The sequence below is a fragment of the Benincasa hispida genome, chromosome 6 (genome assembly GCF_027475165.1).
Source record: "Benincasa hispida cultivar pf3 chromosome 6, pf3_genome.v1.1, whole genome shotgun sequence".
NCBI lineage: Eukaryota > Viridiplantae > Streptophyta > Magnoliopsida > Cucurbitales > Cucurbitaceae > Benincasa > Benincasa hispida.
In genome coordinates, this window is record NC_143483.1 from 15,094,799 (window position 1) to 15,111,412 (window position 16,614).

The 16,614-nt window shown below is 41.8% G+C and overlaps 1 protein-coding gene across 1 annotated transcript; it reads left to right on the forward strand.

Moving 5' to 3' along the window:
* Positions 1-569: 569 nt before the first annotated feature.
* Positions 570-1,827, forward strand: LOC150035457 (uncharacterized). The gene has a single exon (XM_090314907.1). The coding sequence runs from the start codon at positions 620-622 to the stop codon at positions 1,433-1,435; it is 816 nt and encodes a 271-aa protein (XP_090171033.1). The 5' UTR covers positions 570-619; the 3' UTR covers positions 1,436-1,827.
* The last annotated feature ends 14,787 nt before the right edge of the window (positions 1,828-16,614 follow it).

The following is a 16,614-nucleotide window of genomic DNA, read 5'->3' on the forward strand; positions in this document are numbered from 1 at the left end:
TTAGTGCTCAAATTTTAAAATATTATATTTTTAGTTCTTAAATTTTGAGTTTGATTTTAATTTAGTCTCAAAATTCTAAAATATTATAAATTTACCCTTAAGATTGGAGTCTTGCTTCAATTTGCTCCCTAGGTTTCAAGATTTACACTTTTAATCTCAATTTGTTACTAATTACTCATTTTCACATTAATTTGAAGGAATTGAGAAAATCATAATTGATGAAGTTTTACTAATTTTTCATCAATGTTAAAATTAATTTTAAAATTTCACTTCATAGTTCTTTTTAAAACTAATTAATAGACATTGACTCTAAAATGTGAAGCAAATGCACTATTGAAAAATTTTGCCGAACAACATATTTGTGGGCAAAATTGTAATTATTATAAACTGTGAATGCATTGCAATTGCAATTTCAATTTCAAACGACTTCTCAAAGAAGTCGAACAAATAGCAATCGAGCGCGTAAAATTCAAATACTCAGAAACTTCACTCATAATTCATATGCATTTCATAAACATCAAACAAAAATACTCAAAAACTTATAAATATATAGCCAAGGCCAACCAAAATCAATCATAAATAACAATTTCAAATTTCTTCTCTGTTTTTACCTTCCAAAATGGCTTCTCAACAAAACAATTCAAATATGGCAGAAAAGATGTTTCATACCAAAACCCACAAGCATCCACTTGAGCTCAAATCCTACACCAAACAATACATTTGCGACGGCTGCAAGGAGAAGGGCTTTGGCCCTCGATACCGATGCGATAAATGCGATTTCGATCTCCATAAGCATTGTATCGAAACTACCGAATCGACTTCCCACGAGTTCTTCCCTAATTCCACCTTCAAGTTCCTCACGAAGCCTCCAAAAGCTTGCCACGAACACTGCAAACGACAATGCGACGCCTGTCGAATGCCGATCAATGGCTTTGTGTACCACTGCAAGAAGCATGATTTGGACCTCCACCCTTGTTGTAGAAATCTTAAGAGAAAATACCAAATCAAAGGAGGAGGAGTTGGAGAAGAAGAAGAATTGGAGTTCATTCTTCACAAGAATGTGAAACAAAAATGCTTGTGGTGCAATAAGAAGAGCCTGAAAGAAGGTGACCATAGCAATGGATGGTCTTATATCTCCAAATGCAAGGAGTACCATGTTCATGTGGCATGTGTCATTGAAATGTTTTTGGAAGAATGGAACAAGGAAAGTGGGGCTATCAACAAAATCAACTACAATCTTAAGGAAGACAACCTCAAAACAATGGCTTTGCAAAAGGTGAATCTTAAAGAAATTCAAGCTAAAAGGAATGGAAATGGCAAAAGTGGGAACAAGCATTGGAGAATCCTCAAGGTTTTCATTCAGACCATTGTTAGTATTGTTCTTGGAGATCCCACCATGGTTCTTGCCTCTTCCCTTCTTCAATTGCTTGCATGATGTTAATATTAGTGATGGGTGTTTCTTCAATTCATTAGGATATAGAATTAAGCCTAAATTGGGAGTTCTTTTTGGATAATATTCCATTCAAAAGTGTTTTATAGTTATGGGTGTGAGAGTATTAGTGAAGTTGTAATAGGTTTTAATCTTGTAGTTAATTCGTTAGTTTGTTGGATTGTTGTATCTGGATATCTTCTAATGTAAAAATACCCAATATTTGATTTTTTTTCCCTTTTAGTATAATTGGGTATGGGGATGATTTGAACCACAAATAATTATTATTTGTGTCTATCTATGTCATGATAGACACAAATAGTACTCTATCGCAGATAGACGGTGATATTTTTCTATTATTTGTAACTATTATCAACAGTTGTGTTTGTTCACACGAAGCTTCTGGAGAAACGTGTTTCTGGAGTTGAACTTGAGTTGGTGTTGATGTTGAAGTTGATTTGATGTGATGTGGTTCGATCTCTAATACTCGATCTCTAACTTATCCCCCTTACTCTTTTGTAGGAGTTAAAACACAACTCAAAGGAATACAATCGCTTTTTTCTTAGCCAACCCGTCAATAATCTTGAAGGGTGGGTTTCTCCTCTTATAAGCTTGGTTTTGTAACAACAATTTTTTTTCTCTATTTTTTTGTTGCAGAAATGTCCAGCCGCGTAACCGAATCTTTGGTGCACATAAGGATGATCTTGGTATGGTCTATCTACTATATGCCTGTTTGTGCTTTCTAATCGTCATGGGGGACCCGTAAAGGCTTATGACCCCCTCATTCGATCACCGACTATCTTGCAGTGTCGTTCGTGCATCCTGATCGTCATGGGAGGGGCCCCGCAAGGCTTACAGCTCTCCCATGCTATCACCCTTGGGAGGATCTCGAAAAGGTCTACCTTGTAGCACCGTTCGCATATCCTGATCGTCATGGGAGGGGCCCCGCCAAGGCTTACAGCTCTTTCATGCTATCACCCTAAGGAGGATCCTGATAAGGTCTGTCTTGTGGCATCGTTCGTGTATCCTAATCGTCATGGGAGCGGCCTTACAAGGCTTACAACTCTCCCATGCTATCCTAAAAAGGTCTACCTTGTAGCACCGTTCACATATTCTGATCGTCATGGGAGGGGCCCTGCCAAGGCTTATAGCTCTCTCATGCTATCACCCTAGGAAGGATCTCGATAAGGTCTATCTTGTGGCACTATGCATCCTGATCGTCATGGGAGAGGCCCCGCAAGGCTTACAGCTCTCCCATGCTATCACCCTAGAGAGGATCCCGAAAAGGTCTAACTTGTAGCACCGTTCGCATATCCGGATCGTCATGGGAAGAGCCCTGCCAAGGCTTACATCTCTCTCATACTATCACCCTAGAGAGGATCCCGATAAGGTCTATCTTGTGGCACCATTCGTGCATCCTGATCTTCATAAGAGGGGCCCCGCAAGGCTTACAGCTCTTCTATGCTATCACCCTAGGAGGGATCCCTAAAAGGTCTACCTTGTAGCACCGTTCGCATATCCTGATCGTCATGAGAGGGGCCCCACCAAGGCTTACAGCTCTCTCATACTATCACCCTAGGGTGGATCCCGATAAGGTCTATCTTGTGGCACCGTTTGTGCCTTCTGATCGTCATGGGAGGGGCCCTACAAGGCTTATAACTCTCCCACGCTATCACCCTAAGGAGGATCCTGAAAAAGTCTACTTTGTAGCACCATTCGCATATCTTGATCGTCATGGGAGGGGTCCCGCCAAGGCTTACAGCTCTCTCATGCTATCACCCCAGGGAGGATCTCGATAAGGTCTTTCTTGTGACACCGTTCGTGAATCCTGATCGTCATGGGAGGGGCCCTGCCAAGGCTTACAGCTCTCTCATGATATCACCCTAGAGAGGATCCAGAAAAGGTCTACCTTGTAGCACCGTTCGCATATCCTGATCATTGTGGAAGAGGCCCCGCCAGGGCCTATAGCTCTCCCATCATATCACCCTAGGGAGGATCCCAAAAAGGTACTTTCTAGTATCATTCACATATTCTAATCATCGTGGGAGGGGTCCCGCCAAGGCTTATAGCTTTCCCATGCTATCACCCTAGGGAGAGTCCCGATAAGGTCTACCTTGTAGCACCATTCGCATATCCTGATCGTCATGGGAGGGACCCCGCTAAGGCTTACAGCTCTCCCATGCTATCACCCTAAGGAGGATCTCGGTAAAGTCCGTCTTGTGGCACCGTTCGTGCATCCTGATCATCATGGGAGCATCCCGATCGCCCTAGGGATAATTTGATTTTTTTTTCTTTGTTTTTTTTTAACCCTATGGTTGAAGGTCATTCCCCTGTGACCTTTTATTATTATTTTTTTTTTGTTTGCAGAACAATGGTTTACTTCACCAAGCACGTCTCATCTGATGAGAGGCACCTCATGATTCGTAAAAACAGGAGTCAGCCCATGAAGGAATGACTCAAACTTTTTGTGGCAAAATTTTTAGTCGGTCCTTTCGCTGATAGCTGGCCAAGTTTAAATGACAACATGATCCTTTCCAAATTATCGACGGAAGTACCCTTGACCCAAGGAGAGCGTGCATGGATCCTGCAATCTTCTATTCATGAGGAAACCCCTAATTCAGATCGAGTGCTAACTCTCGAACATCGCATAATTGAGGATCAGGTCCGTTGGATCGTTGTGACAAAAGTCCCTAGAGAATTCGGCTTCGTTGACTGTTATTGGGAGTGGCTTGAGGTTATAGTAGGTCGAAACGAGCGATTCCTTCGTGACATTAATTTGCTTAGCGCAATGATGGCCTCCCTATACACATATGATCGCAATGGTGACATAGTTCGAGCTTTCTATGAAGCCTGGTGCCCTTCAATCAACATTCTTCATACTACGGCGGGCGAAACGTCAATTTCCTTATGGGACCTCTGGTTGTTCGGGGGCCTTCCAATTAAAGGAAGCTTTTACGAAGAAGTGACTCCTTCCCTCAAAGAGCTAACTGGTCACCGTGACAAAGAGAAGTACTTGCCGAAAATATGCTAACACCTTTTTCAGGCGTATTTTTTGATAGTGTGCTTGTAGAGAGAATCGCATGACTCCCACGAAGCATGATTCCTCAGTGTCTATCAGCTCATGGATCTCTTTTTGGTTCCTGGGAGCTTGCAAATATGACAAGTCTGTTACATGGAAGCAAAAGAAAGCCTCTCAGCCTGATCCACGCAAAATCCTGATGGTATGCAGATCGCGTTTCGAGATGGGTCGAGCAGGGAGAACATGTTATTCACGGAGCTAGAGGTAGGAGATGAGTTGAAGGACAAGACCTATCTGGCCGCCTTTCTATCCTGTTGGATATGTCTTTTTGTATTTCCCTAGAAGGGAGGTTATCTTTGCCCCAGGGTCTTTAGAATGGCTTGCTTGATGGCTCACGGAACTGTTTATAGTCTCGCTGTTCCAGTCCTGGCCAACATCTATCACAGCCTAGGGTTGATAGCAGAGGCTTCAAACCCCATTGGACGTATGGACTTTCACTTCCCCATGCATTATGTCCTTGGTTGGCTGGCCCATTACTTCGACACACATTACCCCATACCTGCAGATGTTCGAGGTCCCAAGATGGCCCACTTTTCTGGCGAAGGTTCGATTTACTTCGACGAGTGCAAGGCATGGGAATTGATCCATAGCGGCGCAAGTATTCAGTGGCATGCAAGCATTCATAACAGGAGCAGGCATGAACGCCTAATTGATAGTAGAGACCTACTTTTCCTCAAGTCCAGTTATTTTTCCAGCATGTGATCAAGTTACTTATCCTCCCAATGTGGGGATGTCCGAATTATAGAGTCGTATAGTCCCTTTCGCTTCGATCGATAATTTTGCTTCCATCAGGACATTCCAAATGATATAGGGGGAAGACCTCCCGCCCCTAAGCCGAAGAATGTTTTATATTACTGGAGAGTGTGTATGAGATGCAAGCCCTCGTCTCAAGTATTCCTTTCCGCCCGTACATTGGATCCGCACACCTATGTTACCCCTCGATTCAAGGATTGGTGGTTAACGAAGCATGGGAACTACTTCGAAGAGAATCGTCATCTGTTAGTGACCAGTACTATTCCTCCCTCAATGCCACCAAGACTACCCAAAGATAAAGGAATCAACCATTAAGGGAAGCAGCTTCACTTGACTGAAGGGGCGGCAGCGATCACACAAAAAGATGCTTCCAAACCGATTGAGGAGGACAATCGAAGTAGTACCGGTGACCATTATTGGAAGCGATGCTCCGAAAAACACAGGGCATCTGATGCCAATTTTTTTGAGCGGGTTCAGAACGATCTAGTAGCTCCTAACGGTCTCAACTCACCGGTACGTTGTTTTTATTATTTTTATTATTTTTTTATTATTATATATTTTTTTGTATTATTTACATTTAGTCTCTTTTTTTTAGTCGCCTCTTAACCTCTCTTTCCAAGGACTTGAAGCATCACGAAGCGAAGAATCTTTAGTGGGCCCTTTTGTTGTTGACTCAGTCGTTGAGCGAGTTGGTACCTCTGAAGCGCTGCTAATGGATCCTGTGCCAAGGTCCTGTCAAGCGCGTGCTATCCCCGGAGATATCCCTTATGCCAAGGAGGCAGTGGTTTTCGGGAACATTGAAACGTTAGATTTAGTAGCCAAGGAAACTAGTTGTCCCTTGGCGCCTGTGGCAGGAAGCGTTCTCCAACCCAGAGAAGCGTCGAGGGTCTTGGCAAGTTCAAGTGACAGTGAGCTCCCGAGGTGAGCAAATAGGGCACCACCTCCGACCGTTCCCGAGATTTCTGAATTCTATGCTGCCATTTTGGTTTTCAATGCCCGACGCCTCGTAGCCTCGGCCATGTTGGAGAATATGCACAAAAGATCATGCATACTCCATTCGAGAAGGTACTTAATCTGGAGAAATAAATGCATGAGATATTCTGAGCCATTTCCGACATTTATTTGCAAACCTCCCTCCTCTAAAAAAACTTGTAGGTGAGTACTTTCGAAACTTCGAGAAGTATAATTAGTTCCAGTTATCCTATTCCTCTCAGATGACTCAGACAAGTAAGGAGCAACGTTTGGAGGAGGCCAGGTCTGATCTGGAAAAGATACTATACGATGAGAGTAGTGCTTTTGCTAAATGAAAGGCGCTCCTTGAACGTGACTCTCGAGCCTTATAAGAAGAAGAGAAACTGTTAGCTAAGTTGGAGGTCATCAGAGCTGAATGGGCTGAAATATCGCAGCTGATTTCTGAAAGCGAAGGCTTTTTGACTCGGTATAAGCTAGAAGCCTTGGAGATGCGAAGGGTGATAAACGAGATCGAGACCACTCCAATCCTTTCTGACAAGGACGTCAAAGCTTTGGATGCCCTACGTCATGTGTTAGAAGCCATGCAGCAGGAGCTGGGAGCTACAACTGGGTACCCTGACTTGACATTGTTTGTCCTATTGGACTAGGCGTTCCTTAGTAGGCAGTGGCCTTGGAGTTTTTTTTAACTACTAGAGTCGACTATTGTAGAACTAAAGTCTCTTATATGAAAGTTTTTTTTTTTTTTTTGTTATTTACTCAGTGATGCTTTCTCGCCTTTTAGCCTCCTTTTAATTTCTGCTTCTCTTATTGTTTATTTTCTATATTTTTTTTAATCATTGTTACAAACGGAACATGCACATAATTTTTTTTTATCTTATGACTGAACTTAAATTTATTAAGTGCTACATACCTTTATAATGACAAGGATCAAGTTATAACGTAGTTCAAAAACAAAGGTGTATTTTGTTTTTTTTTTTTTTTTTTTTTTTTACATTTGTTAAACGTAATACTTCTTGAGAAACTTGTCGTTGATTGGGCCCATATTCTTAGCCCATCTTGGTCAACTTTCTTGTATGATCCGTTTGTATAGGGAACTTCCTTTGACGACGTAGGGCTCATCCCATTTAGGTGTAAACTTATTCCCCGTATATCTTGTCATGATAATTGGTCTTCTTACAGCGAGCACTAAATCACCGACGTGAAAGGACCGAGGCTTTACATGCTTATCGAAGGCTTTAGACATTTGCACCTGTTAACATTCCAACACTTGTTGAGCTTCCAACCATTTTTCATCTAGTGCTTCCAACTCTTGGAGCCACAGTTTGGTGTTGTCCTCTGTAGTCAGCCCTTCTTGCATCGCTATTCTTAGCGATGGAATTTGTCTTTCCAAAGGAAGGACAACTTCTACCCCATAAACAAGAGAGTACGAGGTGACTTCTGTAGGGGTACGGTGAGTGGTGCGATAAGCCCATAATGCTTCACCAATCTTCTCCTGCCAATCTCTCTTCGACTTGGAAACAATTTTTTTTAACAGGTTACACAATGTCTTGTTAAATTCCTCGGCCAACCCATTTGCGGCAGCGTTATATATGGATGACTTGTACTGCTTGAATTAGAATTTTTCACATAACCTGTCCATCAAACTGTTGGCGAATTGTCTCTCATTTTCCGTCACGATCTGATAGAGAATACCGTACCAATAAATGATATGAGTGCGGATAAAATCCACCACGTTTTCTTTATTAGCTTCCCTTAGAGCGACAACCTCAACCCATCTTGAGAAGTAGTCAGTGGCTACGAGGATGTAGGTATGCCCTGCTGACGACTTATGTGTTATAGAGCCGACTAGATCAAGCCCCCATACTTCGAAAGGCAACGAGGATATGGTCAGATGTAGAGGCTCGGGCAATTGATGAATGAAATTCGTGTTATACTGATAGGCTTCACACTTCTTTACATAATCAATTGAGTCCTGGATCATTCCCGGCCAATAGTAACCCATTCTTTTAAGCTGGAATTATAGCTTTGGTCCAGCTTGATGCGCGCCACATACGCCTAAGTGTGCTTTCTCCAAAGCTTTCGCTGACTCTTCTTTACTGAGGCATCGAAGGAAAATTCCTTCAAGGGATCGACGATATAGGACCCCTTTGTAGTAAATGAAATGCGCGGCCTTCATGCGAACCTTGGTTTTACAGCGGGGGCCATTCAGGAGCCTTCCATGCTCAAGGTAATCTATGATGGGCTGCCGTCAGTTTTCCTGTCGGTTTGGTAGACTGATATTGCATTCGTTTCCTCATATGCAGTCCCAACCGGAGGTACAACTCATCTTTGCCAAAGCGATATATTAATGGGCACATTATTTAGGTCCGGTAAGGCAGTGGCTAGGTTTGCCAAGGCCCACTTTCTTGTTCTCCGACCTCAAGACATGTTCCAACGTCACGCTTTTGAACTTTTCCATCAACTGGTGAGCGTAAGTGAAGTAGGGTTTCAAGTCGTCAAGCTTCACCTCGTACTAGCATAAGAGTTGATTGATTATCAACTTTGAGTCACCGAAGATCTCTATACAAGCTACTCCAATCTCTAAGGCCATTCGAAGACCAATTATCAAGGCTTGGTATTCAATGACGTTGTTTGAGCATAACTCAACAAGTGCGAAGCTATAAGGTAGCTTGTGCTTTTCTAGTGAAATGAGGATGATACCTACCTTCGCACCACTTTTCCGTGTCGTACTATCAAAGAACATGACCCACAACCCTAAAGTTTCTTTGAAGAGAACTTCGTCATTGGGCAAGTCTTAACTTAACTCCTAATCCGATGGAACTGGGTGATCTGCTAGGAAGTCAGCCAATGCCTGCCCTTTAACTACCCTTTGCGGTACATAAACAATGTCATACTAGAGGCATGATTGCCCACTTGGCTAAACGTCCCGAGATGATTGGCCTCGACAGGACGTACTTGATGGGATCGACTTTCACAATTAAGTGGACTTTGAAGGCTTGCATGTAGTGCCTCAATTTATCTATGGCGAAAAAGAGCGCAAGGCACGTCTTCTCTATCGGGGAATAATTGCTCTCGGCTCCATTTAGGGTCCTACTCAAGTAATAGAGAGCGCGTTCTTTCACCTTTTCTCTTTCTTGTGTCAATAATGCCCCTAGTAATCTCTTTTACGTTGCAATGTACAGTAGCAACGGCTTGCCCGCTGGGGCTCCTAAGATAGGAGGGCTGATCAGGTACCTCTTTATGTTATCGAAAGCATTCTGGCAGGCTTCATCCCATTCGAATTTCTCTCCCTTTCTCATCAGTCTTTCAAAGGGTTGACACCACTCTGCCAAGTTATAAATAAACCTTTGGATGTAGGCCAGACGTCCCTGCAAACTTCTCAACTCATGTAGCTTCCTTGGCCTTGGCATCTTCTGGATGGCATTGATCTTGGATTGGTCTATCTCTATCCCTCGATGTCTCACAATGAAGCCAATAAACTTTCCTAAAGTTACGCTGGACGTGCATTTGAAGGGGTTCATCTTTAATTGGTACTTTTGCAGGTGATCGAACACGGTTCTTAGATCTTTCAAATGGTTCTGTCATCGATTGGTCTTTACCACAAGGTCATCCATATAGCACTCCACGTGTTTGTGCAACATATCGTCAAACATCTTCTGCATGGCACGTTGATAAGTAGCGCCGAAATTCTTCAACCTGAAGGTTGTTACCTTGTAACAATATATCCCTTTTGGGGTTCGAAATGCCGTCATTTCCTCGTCTCCTAGGGCCATTTGTATCTGGTTATACCCAGAAGATCCACCCATAAAGGATAAGGCCCCATGTCCCATTGTCGCATCGACCATGATCTCTAGGCATGCACTATTTAAGTCGCGAAAGTCTACGCAAACACGAAGTTGTCCATTCATTTTTCTAACCGGGACAATGTTGGCTATCAATGTTAGATATTTAACTTCACGAATGAACCCGGCCTCAATCAGCTTATTGACCTCAACCTCAATCTGGGGGATAAGTTCTGGCCGAAAGCGTCATTGAGCCTACTTAACGGGTCAACACCCCTGTTTGATCGCAATATGGTGGACTGCTACTTTTGAATCTAGTCCCAACATCTCTTTGTATGACCAGGCGAAAACATCCCTGTATTTGGTGAGCAAACTCATGTATTCGTCCTCTTCCCCTTCCGAGAGGATGCACTGATGAAAGTCGGACGCGGTTCTTCTATAGTGCCCAGATTCACCTCTTTTAGCTCATCCACCGTGGATTGACCACCGTCCTCTAGACCTTGCGGAACGTCCTCCACTTCTTCGATCATACCCTCTTCGGATTCTTCGGTGATGGTGACATGGTGGCACGAAGTTGCGCCTTCCTCCTGTTCTAAATTTCCATTCCAAGGATTGGTGAAAATGACGTTGCGCCTCTTTACTTTGAGCAAGCCCTCACTTATGTTTATAGTAACGAAGGTCTTTCTCTTCATGAGTGAGGGGATGGTACTATGGATTTCTCCATCACTTCTTGCCTCTCCTTATGGCTTCTGGTCTGATGACCCTTTAACATTTTTAAGGTTGATTCGTCACTAGATGGACGCTCGGGGTATCGGCCCCCTCTTTCTTATAGTCATTTCGGGGGCGTCAGCGTAGGCTTTTCCCTTCCCTTTTGTCTTACTAGGGACATATTGGTCGAGGGGATCTTTAGCCCTCTTGTTCTTCAGGAGATCAAAAATGGGAGCACGGGGTTTTCCTTTGCTTTCCTTTGGAACTGCACCTAGTCTTTCGAAGGCTAACGGTCGCACCACCACCAGCGATTGACAGATGATTTCCTCATTTCCTTCATTCGGCAGAGTCAACCTTCGAAATACTGAGCATCGAGTAGCTCTGGGAATAGTACGTGAGCTTCCTCTTTCTGCTTCTGTCATGCTTAATCTTTCGAAGACCAAGGCACGTGCGACAGATGGTTTAATACGGTTGAAGGCTGAGGCTCTCTTATCTTTGCCCTCATTTTCTCCTGTATCATTGACTTCTTCTGTAGTGATATGATTGTTGTTGGCCACTTTCCTCTTCACCTTTCTGATTATGCGGACTGGCTCTGATGGCTCATATTCGAGTTTCGCCCTCGACATGGGTATAGCGTGTTCTTCTTGCAAAAGCTTCTTTTGGGTCAGTGAGAGTCGGGGTTGCTCATAAATCTTCAAACTCTTGAACTCAATGTGAGTTGTGAAGTCATAGCCCGCCTTCGCCAACAGCTTGTAAGCCTTAGGATCGAATCCGTCTTCAGTTTGCCTCTCGGGCAGCTTTAACCCCGTCACTTTCGCCTCCGGCTTGTGGAGTTCCTGCTTCGTTATCGGCATGAGGGTTGTGACGAAACTCTCCTTTAGAATTTCTATGTTGCCGACCTGCAAACCTTTTGAGCATTCCGTAAAAGATGACTCACCCTTTTTTCGTCTCGACAAAGAGACATAGCGCAGAATCGGAGGTTTTGATGCTTTTTCGCCCCTCACCATGGGTGTTTCTCCAACGCCGAGGGATATTCTACTCTCTTTTGGGCTGGAGGCTTGTACCTTGTTGCCTGCCCTTTTCTCTATGTCTATTGGCGACCTCGACCGGGATCCACCTGATTTCTTTGCCAGCAAGTTCTCTGTCGACATAATCTCATCGGACTTCTCACTCTTTAGGTAAAACTTTGCATCTGTGAAGTGAGATTCGGCCTCGAAAAACAGATTAGAATCTGCTTCAACCTTCTTAATCCCGTCTTGGTAAAACTTAAAACACTGATGTAGTGTTGATGTAATCACACCATTCCATGAATCTAAGGGCGTCCCAATAGTAGCTTATAGGTGGTCTTTGAGTCTATCACATGAAACAGTGCGTCGATGTTTAGATCGCCAATGAAGAGCTCCAAGCGTATCATGCCTATCGCCCTTTGGCTGCCTTGATTGAAACCCTGAATTACTATTTTGCTGTTTGATAGCACTTCTATAAGTATGCCAAACTGTTTCATAGTCGTCTTAGGCATTATATTGACGACAGATTCGTTGTCGATGAGGATTCGACCCGCTCTCTGTTCTCAAATGTATCTAAAGACATACAAAGGCCTATTATGCAATTTAGATCCCAGTAGAAGATCTTCGTCTGAGAAGCCTATAGATATGCAACATGAGGCATAAGCACATGCTGCGAAGGTCGATGCACCAGAGACGTTGGATTCTAACAGTGCCTCAATGAGGGTCGTCTTAGCTTCTCGTGGGAGTGAAAGCAGGTCGTTTATGTTGAATGCTCCTATCTACTTTAATGGGCCTGGAATGGTATCTTCTTCTTCCCTGATACTGACAACATGACATGCAGAAACCTCTGGCATCTCCTCTGAACTCCAATTACAGAAGTTCTTTGGGAGAAAATCTGCTAACGTCATCTGACGTGTGGGACGAGGAATATCCTCGCCTCTCTCGTCAACAGCCTTGGGCCTCCAAGCCTTTTTTCTACTCTTCGTTTTTTATGTCTTGCTCCCTTTTTTGTAGCTTCTATGAGAGCATAGCTCTTTCTGGGTAGAGTTTAGTCTTTCCTTCTTACGGCGCGCTATAAGAATCCAGCCTTCATTATCGTCATCGTCAGCGCGCTCTCCTCCGTTTTGAGGATTTGTAGTTTGGACCTTCTATTGAAACCGCACGACTATAGGTTCGAAGGTCTCAAACTGGACCAAACTCTCCCTTTCTTCATAATATATGATTGGTGCCACCACGCTTGGAGTTACCTTCACCGCAACATGAATCGTTTGGACCACCTCATCTAGATCCAACTCTATTTTCCTCTCACGAGCCAATTTGAAGATCAATTCCTTTAGTACAAAATATTTTTCGACTGGGTGGCTAAGAACCCTGTGATACTTGCAATAGTTGGGATCATCCACTTTGCCGCCCTATTCCAGTCGTTTACATTTTGGTAACTGGATAAGGTTATTCTCTAGTAGTTGCTCAAGCATATCTGCAACATCAGAGTTGGGGAACGGGTAGACTTTTTCCTGTAGCTTCTTCTAAGTTAGGCGACGTCTTTCTCCTCCTTCATCTTTCTTTTCTATCTTCTTGTCTTTCTTCGGTTCGTGGCTCATGAAGTCCCTCGTTCCCCAATTGGCGATACTTAGCTCCATGTCGTGAGCGCGGGTCGCCAATTCTTCAAAGGTACGGGGCTTTATTCCCTGCAGGATATAGAAGAGTTCCTAGTGCATATCCTGCATGCATATTTCTACAGTAGATAATTCGGTGAGTCGATCTTTGCAATCCAGACTCAGAGCTCTCCATCGGTTGATATAGTCGACGACCGACTCCTCTTTCTGTTGTTTGGCATTTTTTAGCTCCATCATGCTGACGGTGCACTTAGTGTTGTAGAAGCGATTCAAGAATTCTCTTTCAAGTTGTTCCCAGCTATCAACCACCTCAAGATCTAAGTCTGTGTACCAGTCAAAAGTGTTTCCTTTGAGGGTTCTGATGAATTCCTTGACTAGTAGGTCTCGCCTTGTTCCCCCATTCTCACATGTTTCTATGAAGTGCACGATATGTTGCTTTGGGTTGCCCTTTTCGTCGAATTGTTGGAACTTTGGGGGTTGATACCCTACAGGTACTCTCAGATTATTGATCCTCTGGGTGTATGACTTGGAATACATGAAGGAAGTTTGAGCCGGCCCTCCATATTGAGCTATTATGGAGGTCATGATCATGTCTTGCAGTTGTTGGACCGACAGAGAGCCCACCGAGGTTGAATGTTGCAGTTGGTTTTCTTGTAGCACAGTCTTCCCCTTGTCAGTTGCTTTGACCGTGGGTGCTTGGCTTGATTCAACAACCTTTTGAGACTGCATTTGTTCTTTTAGGGTAACGATCTCATGGTTTCGCTCCTCGACGAATTTCATTAGAAAGTTAATCTTCCTTTCCATTTCTTCCATGGCCGCTCCCGCCGTCACATCCGCCATCATGACAGAAATCACATCTGGCAGTGAATCTCTTTTCAGCTTGCTGGAAATGGAAGTAGAGTTGTCTCTCATCTTTAATCTCTTTTCCTTGATGACAACCCCACTTTATGGGGATTCCATCATTTGCCTCAAGATGTTGTGGGCGATGAGGGAGTTCTACTCTTGCTCCTGCATGACTTCTCTTGAGCGGCTGCGGGTGACAGGTCCAATGTTTGAGCCATTTGTGGAGGAAGTTTTGGATGCCATCTTCTTAGGTGCCATATGGCTTGTTTGGATGCTGAGAGAGAGATGAGAGGTAGAGATGTTCCACTGGGCGTGCCAATTTGTTCACACGAAGCTTCCGGAGAAATGTATTTCGTGGAGTTGAACTTGAGCTGGTATTGATGTTGAAGTTGATTTGATACGATGTGGTTCGATCTCTAATACTTGATCCTCTGATTTTCTCTCAGTTGGGTGAATGTGCTTGACTTGAAGAAGAAAAACACCGAACATTCTTGACGTAGAAGTCTTGGAAGCTTGAAATAGAAGTTTTGGAAGAGTCTTTGTGTCTTCAAGGGTCTTCTGTCTTCTAGGAGTGCAGCTTTAGGCGTCTTGGGAGTCTTCTGCTTATTGATGAATTCTCTCTGGGTTGTCTAAATGTAGAAGATGCTGCCTCCCATAATTGAAGAGAACTTCTCTATTTATAGAGTTCTCAAGTGGGCTTCATGGACTTGGGCTTGGTTGGTCCATGGGTCTAGCCCTTAGGCCCAATTATTTGGATTTGGGCTTGCTTGATCCATTGGCTTGGCCCTTGGGTCCAATTAGTCGGTTTTGAGCCTGATTAGCAATTTGAGTCCAATTCAACCTCTTTTTTTTTGTAGTTTGGACTTTAAACCCAAATAATAATATCAAATTGGGCCAATTTAATCTCATCTGATCCAACCGTGTGACGTCATCAAAATTTGTCTTCAATTCAATTTGGGACATATGTCAACTTCTAATTGGATCTAAATTTAATGATTTAGAATTTCGTCATTAATTTAGTAAACGACGTGTCAACTTGTGATTGGTCCAAAATTCTTCATTCAACAGTGTCATTTAAAATAATTTTAGTCTTTACTTATTTTGAATTTTGAAAATATATTAAAAAAAACAAAAAGTCATTTTTATAAACTTAATTATTAAAAAAAATTAAATGATCATTAAACACCATTAAATTTTAAGTGTTAATTAAAGCATAATATTTATTGCCTTTTTGTTGTTTTACCATATCAAAAGTTAAAACATTATTTTCATATTTGATAATCATTTAATTTTTTGTTTTTGTTTTTGAAAATTAAGTTTATATCATTCACATTTCTTACGATGATTTGCATTTTTTTTAAGTACAATGGATAAATTTTTAACCAAAATTCAAAAATAAAAAGAACTTTTTGAAAGCTATTTTTTTTAGTCCTCAAAATTTAACTTGGTTTTTTAAACTATTGGTGAAAAGTAGATGGTGGAAGTAGTATCATAGGCTTGATTTAAAAAAACATAAACAAAAACAAAATGGTTACCAAACAATGCACAAAATTTTAAAATTTTCAAAATTAAACTAAAAATCATAAATATAATTGAATGATAATTGACATATATTTAGAGTTGAGGTTGACTGTTAAATCATCTGTCCCCATTATTGTTATAAAAGAAAAAAAGAAAAAAAAATTCAACTTAACCATTGATTAAAGTAAAAAAGAAAAAAACAGATTTGACATGCGATTTTGAAGTTAGGATGAAAATTAGTAAAACAAAATAAAAAGTAAGTTAAGCCATCTTCCCCAAGTCTTAGGAAACTTAAATTTCGACCTTTACTAACCACATTTCCATCCAATTCCGTGTGGCCCTACTAACTTGTAAACGAAGTTAAATAATAATAATAATAATAATAATAATAATAATAAATAATATATGTGAGAAATATTAATTTATACCTCTAAATTTTTGTGTGGAACTTATAATTATATAAATTAAACTCATAAACTTTCATAAATGAATCAACTTATATTCTTAAACAAAATTTTCTATGAAAAACGTCTATGCACTTACTCTAATTGTCTATTTTGTAAAATAGTCATTTGAAGAAGTCCACACATATTTGAGAATTAATGTATAGATGATTTTCAAAGATAATCTTAATAGAAAGTCTTAGTTAATTAGTTTATGAAAATTTAGGTGTGTAATTGACCTAAGGCCTGTTTGGATTGAATAAAGAAGAAAATGTTGGGTAGAAAAGTCGTTTTTATTTAAACTATTTTTATAATATTAAATTTACCTTCACTGATGATCGAGGCTAGATTTCAACATCATCATTCCCTTCTACCATTTTTGCAAGTTTCAGTCCCTTAATATTTTTAAATCATGGGTAATCGACATTTTTCAAAATAACCATTTTAATACACATATTATT